Source organism: Phodopus roborovskii, unplaced genomic scaffold, assembly GCF_943737965.1.
Source record: "Phodopus roborovskii unplaced genomic scaffold, PHOROB, whole genome shotgun sequence".
Taxonomy (NCBI): Eukaryota; Metazoa; Chordata; class Mammalia; order Rodentia; family Cricetidae; genus Phodopus; species Phodopus roborovskii.
In genome coordinates, this window is record NW_026126603.1 from 79,373 (window position 1) to 90,881 (window position 11,509).

At 44.0% G+C, this 11,509-nt stretch overlaps 1 protein-coding gene across 1 annotated transcript; it reads right to left on the reverse strand.

Annotated features, from left to right (window-relative positions):
• Positions 1-866: 866 nt before the first annotated feature.
• Positions 867-9,067, reverse strand: Vim (vimentin). Its single transcript, XM_051205895.1, is given in 10 exon segments — positions 867-1,224; positions 1,974-2,059; positions 2,873-2,916; positions 3,343-3,563; positions 4,132-4,257; positions 4,678-4,839; positions 4,929-5,024; positions 7,780-7,840; positions 8,386-8,618; positions 8,620-9,067. Coding segments are annotated over 10 exon segments (1,401 nt in total). The 5' UTR covers positions 8,950-9,067; the 3' UTR covers positions 867-1,182.
• Between the last annotated feature and the right edge of the window lie 2,442 nt (positions 9,068-11,509).

Below are 11,509 nucleotides of genomic sequence, written 5' to 3' on the forward strand. Positions count from 1 at the left end.
CAGTGTAGACTTCTGATTGTCTCCCCTTGTGTTTGTGTGGCTGTGTAGGAGCCATAGCTGCATCTCCCATGTCACGATGTCACTGGGCTGGGAAGAGGCCATACTGCAAAGTAAAGTATATCTTCTACTGAATGTCTATCATTCTGACACATTGTGTCATAAGCCGAGCTGTCATAAACCGAGAACCTTTTATATAACACCTCTTTTATTATACTGCGTACATGGCATAAGCGTACATGTATGTGGGTGCTCATGTATAGACGGAGACCGGTGTCTCATACTCTGCCTTTTGAAAAGGTCTCTCACTGAACCTGGAGCTCACAAATTGACTTAATTGGCAGTCTTCAGGCTCCAGGGATTCTTGCCCTCCCCTCCCCCACTCATGCTTGTGCTGAAATGGCAGGTGTACACCACCATGCTTTTTACATGGGTTCCAGGAGTCTAAACTCAGGTCCTCATGATTCTGCAACAAGAACTTTACCAAATGAGCTATTTCCCAAGCAATTTATAGTATCTATGAATCAATTTTAATTTCTGTGTGTATAAGTGTGTGTGTGTGTGTGTGTGTGTGTGTGTGCGCGCACGCACGCGCACATGCAGACACAAACACGCATACATTCACCACAGATTGAATCCAGGGCCTGGGCATGTAAGCACAATTCTACTGATAAATCATACACTCATCCCAAATTCAAATAATAAATAATAAAAAAGAATCGGTCTCTTTTAAAAGGCAAACTTAAAAACTGTATTGCAAGTGTAAATAAATTGAACCTATAACTTAAAACCCAAGTGTGATCTCTGTAAATTAGCCAATAGAACAGAAGAGATTGGTTTAAATATGACAGAATAACACCTCAAAGGAGTATTTCTGAAGATTTATTGAAGCAGTAACAAGTTGGTCAGGTATTTACTGGGGAAAAAAAGCAGTTTTAATGGTATTCAAAAATACTTTAAAAAGTATTCTAGCACAAGATTTCTTCGTAAACTAGATTGTGTTGTAAACCCTTTCTAAATATTTTAGGGTGTCAGTTGTTAGAAACTAGAACTTATTTCTATCTCAAATCTATCTTGCGCTCCTGAAAAACTGCTGTAAAGGCACTTGAAAGCTGTTTCCTTAAGATACGAATTTCTTTTTTCTTCTTGCTGGTACTGTGCTTTTGCACGGAGTGTGTGCAGTTTTTATTCAAGGTCATCGTGATGCTGGGAGGTTTCATTGATCACCTGCTCAAAAAGGAAATAAGTCAAACCAGGTAAGGAGACACAGCCCTAAATAGACAAAATGTATTAAACCGGCTAGGGGGTTATGCTGACTCTTTACAGTAGGATTTATGGGGAGATGTATAGGCAAGGGGCCTTCTGCAAGCAACAGAGTTATCCAATGGAGGGTTGTGAGGTGTAATAGAATACTTGAAAACTGTGTTTGGGAAGTTTGCAGTAGCAATCCTAAGCACAACATGTAAAAGCAACTAAGATGTATTGAAATGTATTTAATAAATGCTTTTTATATTCCTGTGCAAGGTTGAGCTTTCATAATTATAATAAATTGTAACCATTTGTTTCCTGGCACAGAGAGGTAACAAGACACTGATTGGCCATATGCCAGTCCTTGTATTATATAAACAGGTGGCGGTCACAGAGAGAGAATTGTATGCCCAATGTCACCATCCCTGATATTTACTGATGTCATTAGTGAAGCTCTTTAATGCATTTCACCTAAAAAGTACTTAAAGGGTATTCAATTCCCATTTCAAGTTACAGACTTCAGAGTGCAGGAAGATTACTGTCACATCCAAGGACCAAATAATTAGTTGGTCTTATATTGGAGGAATCAGGGCCCATTCTTCCAGTGCCTGCATCTGATATATATGCTTGTGGATTTAAAGGGGATCGAGGCATATTTGAAATGGCTCTTTATTTATTCACTATCATTTCTTTTGCCCTTTCCCATATTTTATCTAAAAGATACCAACCTGTCCATCTCTGGTTTCCACCGTCTTAATCAGGAGTGTTCTTTTTGAGTGGGTGTCAACCAGAGGGAGTGACTCCAGATTAGTTTCTGAATTCAAAAATCAAGTAAAAACGAAAAAAATTGAAATGTAACCATTTTATCCAAAGCAGAATGAGTTTATATTTGCAGCAGTTTAAAGTGCTACTCATACACAATCTTTCAAAGCACCATCTGCTTGAAGACACAGTACCTAAGGCCTCCTTCACTCAGACTAAGGTAGTAGGTCACTGTGTGCGCATTTAGCAGGAAGCAATCTGAAATCTACACTTAACTGAGCATGTGGAATTCAAGAGTATATTGGATTTGAAACTTAGGGTATTAGTCTAGGAGTACAGCTCAGTGGAAAGGCACCCGCTTAGCTTGAACCTCTGGCTTTGGTGTTCAACAGTAATGTAAACTATAATTAAAAAAAGGGAAATGGGTCCAGCACAAAATGGTCAAGCCTGAAAACATACATGCAAATAACATTAAATGGACTGAGCCATTGTGTTCATATATTTAGGAATACATAGTTAGCTGACTAGATGGTAAAGTAGGTATATACATATCAGCAACTAAACAAAACAAAGCCATGAATTCAAAACACAGCCATGTGTGTCAAGGGGTGGTACATGGCAGGGTTTGGAGGGAGGAAAGGGAATAGGAAAATGATGTGATTATATCATAACCTTGAAAAATGTAGAAAGTAAAATAAAATGGATTTACATGCATACTTATAGAAAAAGGAAACCATAGATGTTTCATAGACTTTCCTTTCATATAGCACTGTTCAGTTATTCCTAAAATGTGGACGCCCTGCTACATAGTGATTGGCTCCAACCTTGTGACATTTTTTTCCATAAAAGGAAATGATAATCTTACCTCTCAGGTTCAGGGAAGAAAAGTTGGGAAGAGGCAGAGAAATCCTACAAAAGCAAAGAAACATTAAAAAAAAAAAAAAAAAAAAAAAAGTACTTCAACAAGAAGAAACAAGTTCACACACTTGTAGTTTTCATCCACTAGGAAATCTGTGGCTGTTAAAGATCTGATTCAGAAACTCTACCCATGGTTGGTCTCATTAGCACATTTTGAGTACTGCAATCATTTTTCTTCACAGGGACATGGACTAGAGAATTACAGAGGGGAAAGTATTGACTTTGGCATGGTAATGGGTTCAAATCCCAGCTCTGCTGTTAATTAGCTCTAACCACAGCAGGTCATTCTCTTTCAACCTTAGGTTTCTCATCTATGAAAAGTGCAGCTACCTTGTAGAAATGGTCTCAAGGTTAAATGAAATGCACCTAGAGAGACTGCAACAATTCGATTCCCACAAGGAAGTCTGCCTCCTCTACCTGCTCTCCTCGCCTTCCAGCAGCTTCCTGTAGGTGGCAATCTCAATGTCAAGAGCCATCTTAACATTGAGCAGGTCTTGGTATTCACGAAGATGACGAGCCATCTCTTCCTTCATGTTCTGAATCTCATCCTGCAGGCGGCCAATAGTGTCCTGGTAGTTAGCAGCTTCAAGGGCAAAATTCTCTTCCATCTCACGCATCTGGCGTTCCAGGGACTCATTCTGTGGGAAGGGAGAAGGGCTTCTGATGTGATTTCCCAACCCCAGCTATCCTCAGAACCACGTACAAACCACATACCAACTAGTTCTCTCGATAGCAGGTGCCTACTAGCTTTAAGCAGAGAACACAGACACTGAGTCCCATGTTTTGTTTTGAGATAAAATTACTATGTGAAGCCTAGCCTAATCGTGAGCTTATAATCCTCCTGCCTTAGTCTCCAGAGTACTGTGGTTACAGGAGTGTACTCTTGTGCCCAACTTTAAAAATCTCTCTTATTACATTCAATAACATGTCAGCTAAGTCTTTCAAGATATCCATTAACTAATTCTTAAAACTCTCTTGATAATTCATTACATTATCTCACATTATAATATTATACATTACAATGTTATGTTAATATTATATAATATTGATATTATACTATCTCATATATATCATATGTATCATATGTATATATATCATATATATATAGGCACACTTGATTTGTATGCACAGGTATCACTGTTAACCTAGTCAACAGAGCAGGCTGAGCTCACCATTGTCTCCCTTTTGTTCCTGGATGGTACTCACAGTTCCTTTAAGTGCATCCACTTCACAGGTGAGTGACTGCACCTGTCTCCGGTACTCATTTGACTCCTGCTTTGCCTGGCGCAGAGCATCATTGTTCCGGTTGGCAGCCTCAGAGAGGTCAGCAAACTGTCAGGAAGAAATCAGAAAGGAAGATTGCTCACCTCCAAGACTTTTCACTCTCTTAGAAGAGTGATCATCACTCCAGCTCTGTGTTTCCTAAAATGGCTAAATATCTGTTTGGAGCGAACCCTGACGCTGCCATTTTTAAACAGCATTTGCTCTGCTGCAATTCTTTACAAGTGCTGCAGGTCGAGAGCTTGGCAGGGAGATGTTCTTTGAAGTAGAGTGAAAGACATTGAGTGGAAAGGGTGTCTGCCATACTACAGGAAGCAACAAGAGTGACAAGGACACTGTAACAACAAAGCCAGCTACTGATGAGAACCGGGGTGGGGGTGGGGTGGGGGGTATTGATGGAATCACTGGAATCACGGCAGGTGTTTGAGAGCGGGGGAGGCTTTCCTATTGTTCACTTGGGCTCATTCATACCTTGGACTTGTACCATTCCTCTGCCTCCTGGAGGTTCTTGGCAGCCACACTTTCATACTGCTGGCGGACATCACGCAGGGCAGCGGTGAGGTCAGGCTTGGAAACATCCATGTCAATCTGGACATGCTGCTCCTGAATCTGGGCCTGTAGCTCCTGGATCTCCTGAGGAAAGAGCAAACAGCGAAGGGTCAGATGTGGACAACATGGGTACAGCTTAGCATTGTTCGCTCGCTAAAACTGATGCCACTTACTTCATCATGAAGTTTCTTCAAAAAGGCAATCTCTTCTTGTAAGGATTCCACTTTACGTTCAAGGTCAAGACGCGCCAGAGAGGCATTGTCAACATCCTGTTTTGAAGAGAGAAAAGATGATGTGGGGGTGCTAAAGTCTATTCTTTAGCTTATCTGCTTATATTAAATATTTTTCATTTTATTTTATATACTTGGTTATTTTGCCTGCATGAATTTAAGTGCTGTGTGTGTGTGTGTGTGTGTGTGTGTGTGTGTGTGTGTGTGTGTGTGTGTGTGTGTGTGTTGCCCATGAAAGAAGAGGGCATCAGATCCTCTGGTACTGAAGTTTACAGAGCAGCTCTGTGGGTGCTGGGGAATTGAACTCTTAACCACCGACCCATCTCTACAGACTCTTATTTGTTTATTCAAAAACTATGTGAACCCATCCTCCTTGCTATTAAAAAAAAAGATGCTGAAAATTTCATGACCATTGATAAATTTATACATTTAGTGTCACATTCCAATATACATTCTTAGCTATAAAAATGAATTGAAAACCATTTTGTCATATTGAAGGTAGCTGGTAGACAATCTAAACATAGATGCATATATATGCACATGATATGGTATGGCAAACTACTGAGTCCACATTTCTGCATATAAAATGTCATTATCAGTTTTAAGCCTGAAAATCAGTGTCACAGTGTTTATTTTTTTTATGATGATCATAGTCAGTCAGATTCTAATACTCCATGTCTGCATGAATACATGTAATAAAAATACGCAAGCTTCAAAAAAGTACATATTTTTAAAAGTGTGGTGTGGGGCGACTGAAGAGATGACTTATTCAGTAATAGTATGCTGGTTTCTCAGAGGATCTGAGTTTGGTTCCCAGCACCCACATCCAGCAGCTCACAAAGGCTTATCATTCCAACTCCGGGGATCAGATGCCCTCTTCTGGTCCCATGCATACCTACACAAATGTGCCATATTTAAAATATTCCCCTCAAGGGGTCTAGCATATAAGAAAGCTCTTTTTGTTTCCTTTGTGGACACCTTCTGATTCCTATCTTTGGGATCTACAGCAAGTGCTCAGTTATCTGGCATCCAGGTTCACAGGCTAGACTTGCATTAAGTAGCAATTCATCAATCACACTCAGGTCATGCATTTGCAGAGACATGCTCATCAGGCAAGAAGGAAAAGAAATGATGTAATACTGAACTGTATTGGTTTTGCCTTCTCTGAATCTTTTGAAGTGCCCCTCTGACTCATCCTATATGGTATTTCCATCTTTCTCAGACATCATTGTATCAATTCAGTGACATCAACTACTATTCCAGGATGGCGGGACAAAACACATTGAAACTATTTATAAACTCCTTTACAGAGTTTATAAAGTGATCTATTTCAAGATTGTGCAATCTTGCAAGTGAAATTTTGTTTCCCTTCAAGAGAATGTCAGGATACCTATGTTCCCTTTCTTGGAAGCAACTGTATTTGCAGTATAGGTTTACTGTCTTAAAATATTGAATTACGCTATCATCCTCAAAGAAAATACTAATTAATAAAAAGGAAATAAGAACGGGTAGTTGTAGCATTCATTTCTGCTTTCCACTAAGCCCTAAAAAATTCACTGAAATGTGCCTTTTTATTTAAGGGAATGAAACAATTTTATTTAGTCCATAAATAAGAAATGTTGCATTTCACCCAATACCTTGCAGAAAACATTCCTTGGGTGATGACCATATACCCTTACTGACTAATATGAGCCACATGTTCTTGTACTGCTGTTAAGTATGCAAATATCTCTCAGCTTCAAAATGTCACCCTAAAGTATTCACCTTAGAATTTTGTAGCTGATCCTAATGAGTGTTCCCAAGGATAAGTCTGTACTGGCCATCTTTCTGCTTTGGTATGATGTGAACACCCAACTTTGGAGCAAAAACAAATGAAAATCCCACCTGCATATAAAACTCCATTCTTCAGTCTAGGATTTATTTGTATTTGTGTAGGGTACTAATCAGTCTACAACCCCATAAAGAGGAGCCTTTCTGGGAGGACTGAAGCTTTAAGAACTTTGTATACCACATACTTCACAAGCTTGGGCCAGACATTAGATAAGGGATGTTAGCAAATACTTGTGTCCAATTGGAACTGCGGTTACATCATTACATATTCAATAAGAATGTAGCCTGTTGCAAAGCTGCTCTGGGAACACAAAGGCTCCTATTATTTCTGTCCAGAGCCACCGCATTTGCCAGAATGTCAGTATCGACATTCCATAGTGAAGCCCATGGAAACTTTTAATACCCTTCAGCAGCGGAACAGATGGCTTCCTTTCACCCTTGTTAGATTACAAAAATAGTTGCGCAAAGACACTTCAGCTAACTTCCATGCAGTGTCGAACTTCGAAGAAAGAAAGGAAACTTGGCTTAATTCCAGTTAAATTTTCTCATCCTCCAGAGTAGTCTACAATTCAAACTGGAGGGTACAACTGTGATTTGTGTGACCTTGTGAAAATTAGCTGATTTGATTTTCACAAACCACAATCTAATCAAACTGTAAGCCGTTCAGAATCAGAATTCCATGTTTCAAAAACGAAAGGGAAATAGTTGGAGGGAGAAGAAACATCTGGAAACAAAGCAAAATCCCCCCTCCCCGGGGAAAAAAAACAAACAACGAAAAGAAACAAAAACAAAACAGAAATTTCATGTTGCAAGGATTGGCCTAAATAGTGTTTTTCAGTCTGTGGACTTTCTGCCACCAGGGGGCTTTACAGGCAGACATAAAGTTTTGCACCTTTTAACTTCTAGGTGAAGTAACTTTTAGAACTGCCAGTGGTTTGGGTGGGTGGGGCTGCTGGCTACAAACCTGTCTGAAGGACTGCAGGGTGCTCTCGGCTTCCTCTCTCTGGAGCATCTCCTCCTGCAATCTGAAGCAGTAGTACAGTAAGCAAAGTGGAACTGGGAAACCACCAGGGGCCGGGCGGGGCGGCCACACCCAACCACATCACAGCCAAGCCTCGAGGCCAGAGGCCAGAGCTGCTGTGTCACCTCCACCCACACCAGCGACAGCAGCTTTGTCAAGCTCCCGGACTTCTGCAGGTGTTAGCTGGCGTTGAGGCACATCCTGAAGAGACAATCACTGCCTTTCCCTAGACCTGCACGAGGAACCCCAGCCCCAGTATCCCAGCCACCTCTGCCATCTTTGTCTCAGATCCTTCACGCCCATCCTCTCTTCCTGCCACCAGAAGGGGCTAGAAAACTTTTCTTTAAAAAAGTTCAGGTGAAAAACTCGAGTGGAGCCCGAGAGGAAATGTTCACTGCAAAGTTTAGGTTCAGGGCGGGGCCGCTTCCTCTGCGATCCTCCAGACAACCATCAACCCTGCCACATCCCCCAGGGTGTGGCAGCCCTCAAGCAGGGCCCAGGACTCCTCTCCCTCCCACAGCCCCACCACTTGTGTGGATCAGGCCTTACTTCTCTCGCAGCCGCATGATGTCCTCAGCCAGGTTGTCACGCTCCACCTCGACGCGGGCCTTGTCATTGGTGAGCTGATCCACCTGCCGGCGCAGCTCCCGCATCTCCTCCTCATAAAGGTCGCCCAGGCGCGACTTGCCTTGGCCCTTGAGCTGCTCGAGCTCGGCTAGCAGGATTTTATTCTGCTGCTCTAGGAAGCGCACCTTGTCTATGTAGTTGGCGAAGCGGTCATTCCAGCTCCTGAAGTTCTACCTTCTCGTTGGTGCGGGTGTTCTTGAACTCGGTGTTAATGGCGTCAGCCAGCGAGAAGTCCACCGAGTCCTGCAGCAGCCGCACGCCCGGCATGCTGCTCCGCAGGCGTACCGCGGAGGATCGGGTCACATAGGCGCCACCGGGGGATGAGGAATAGAGGCTGCGACTGGTGCTGGGACGCAGCGCGCTGCCCAGGCTGTAGGTGCGGGTGGACGTGGTCACATAGCTCCGATTGGAGCTCTGCCGGCTCGAGGTGCCGGGGCCACCGAACATCCTGCGGTAAGAGGACGAGGACACGGACCTGGTGGACATGGTTTCGAGGGCGAAGGTGGGCTGGGCTGCTGCAGCTGCAACGACTGGCTCCGAAAGCAGAGCAAGGGCGCGGTGGATGCGAACCGTAGAAGCGCTGCTGTCTGTGGGGTCCCGGAGCAAGAGTGGCAGAGGACTGGACCCCGCCAAGGGCGCTGCTTTTATAACACTGTTAGGAAAGAGGGTCCCCTCCCACTGCCATCCTAGCCGCAGGGCGCGCCAACCAATGGGCACCCGGAGAGAAGTGAAGAAGGCGGGAGGGGGGAGGAGAAGAGTGGGGGCTCCCTCGAGCTTTCTTCCAGGGTTGTCGGTGATCGGACACAGTCCCACTACTTCTTGGACTTTCAGGAAGATACCCAAACTTTTTGCTTACCCCTGAGTTCCAAGAAAGGAGGGATCGAGGGATGGATGCGTGGGGGAAGGGGAGCTCCGGAAAGTTGAGCAAAGTGGTCCCTGGCACTGCGCCAACGGGGCGTGGAACAAGGCGCGCCGGTGGGAGGGGCGCGGTCTCAGTGCTGCGGTCTTCTGGGACTGGGTGGGTGGAGAGACCTGTGAACAAGGAGCATAAAGAGCCAGCAAAAGCGGTCCTGCAGATCGGAAGGCGGGGAGAAAGAAACAAAGAGGGCCTGAGATTAGGGCGTGGGGCAGAGAAGCTCTTAGCCCAAGATACCAGGCTCAGGGCCCGGGCACTTGGACACTTTGCAGAGGGCTTGTTTTGGGTGGTCACATCCCGGGAACTAACGGACTAACTTAGTCCAACTCCAGAGCGCCAGAATCCAAGGCTTCCTGAATAAAGCCCAGGGGATAGGGGTGGGGTCGCTGAGTCAGTGGTGATGACTCAGGGAGCCCTGAGGATGAGATCGTCTAGCGGTTCAGGGAAAACCGTTAGTTGAGATTGACTCTAGACTCTGAGAACTCCAAGCTCGTTGTCCCAAGTTTTTAACCAAGTCCGAGCTTGACCTCTCTTTTGATTGTTGTATGGAGACGCCAATGTGGCGAGTTCTCCTTAGGACTAAACCTCTGGGAGCCACAGAATACATCCCACCCCTCCCAGACCACAAACTCACGCAGAAAGACTTTTCTTGCAAAGTCCCCTCCCGCATTTCCCTCCCTTCTCTTCTTCCTGCATGAAACCACACCCTAAGTTCTGGGTGAAAGAGGAAATTACACTAATAGTTTCAAAAACAAGCTCAATGATCATGGCCTTTTCTGAAGAGTGGAATTCATTAAAAGATAACCGGAGCCAGACAAGAATTCATTAGGTATTGTTAAAACAAACAAACAAACAAAAAACACATTAAGTTGTCCAATTTGATGAATGAGTTCAAATGAAAAGCAGTTATGTAACTCAAGTGATAGACCGAAGAAATAGGTTTGTGTTGATTTTAAGGAAGCAATGCAGGGGACAAGATTCTAGTGACTGGTCTGGACAATGTCACTGATCCTTTCCCTCCCCCACTCCCCAGCAAGAATTCTTGAAATATAACTTGAAATTGAGAAGCAACTATCCACAGAACAAAAGGTTCAGAGGGTGCTTAGATTCAGCGACTGTAACCTTTCAAAGAAAAAACAACCTTGCAACTCACAGCTATTGTTTCACTGTTAGCAAGGAGGCAGGACTAAGGGATCTCCATTCTCCCGGAGAGAAGGAGCTTCCTGGAAAGGGAAGTCAGGCCCCTTGCGATTAAGCAGGAAAAAAAAAAAAAAAAAAAAAATCATAGTTGCTTTGGGGAGTACTTTGAAGGGGTATTTATGGAGTACCGAAAGAATTAATTACAAAAGAACTGGAAAATGGGTCCAACTGTGAAGAGACAAGGAGAAAGAGCTTGTGTAGTATTTTTACTTTTGTTTTTCTTTGGTGCAGAGAGAATCCCCAGCTTACCTGGCAATTAAGAGAAATGGCATAGGAACACTTGGCAGATTGATGTTAGCTTCTCTGTGCAGGACTCTTTGAAACAGTAGTGTGTTTACCTCATCTCAGTTAGAACTGGGGCATGTTTCTGCCAAGGTTGAGGCTGCAGGACCCTCTGTGGCTGGCCCAGCTCTCCTGCTGTGGCTTCCTTTATTCTCTCTTTCAATGAGAGACTGTGGGTCCCTCTCAGAAAGCATTCCTGGGGTTAGCCTGTGCCTCACGTTACTGTCCTGTGCACTGAGAGCCTTTTATTCTAGCAAATGTCACCATTGTGAGTTTGCTTGGAATGGCCCATGATGAGAAAAGTGATTTCCCTGAGGGAGGAGGGAACACAGCCCTTCCCCCTTCATAGCATGTTGATTTCAGGGCAGTGCAGTGGCTTTGTTAGTGGGCTCCAGCTGAATGAGTCACTGTGGAAAATGAGGGCTGGATTCTGGTGTGGTGTGGCAGCGTGCCATGTGGGCACCCACAGAAAATTCCTCAGGTTGTGATGACTTCTTCAGTAGGCTCTGGTCCCCCCTTCATCACCTGAAGACCATCCCTTCTCTCCGGCTAGTTTCCCTTCTGTAGTCTCAGGAATGTCTATGAATATTCTCCTTCTACTGTTGATGCTTGCTGATCACCATAATGGTCATGAACGGAACGGTGTAT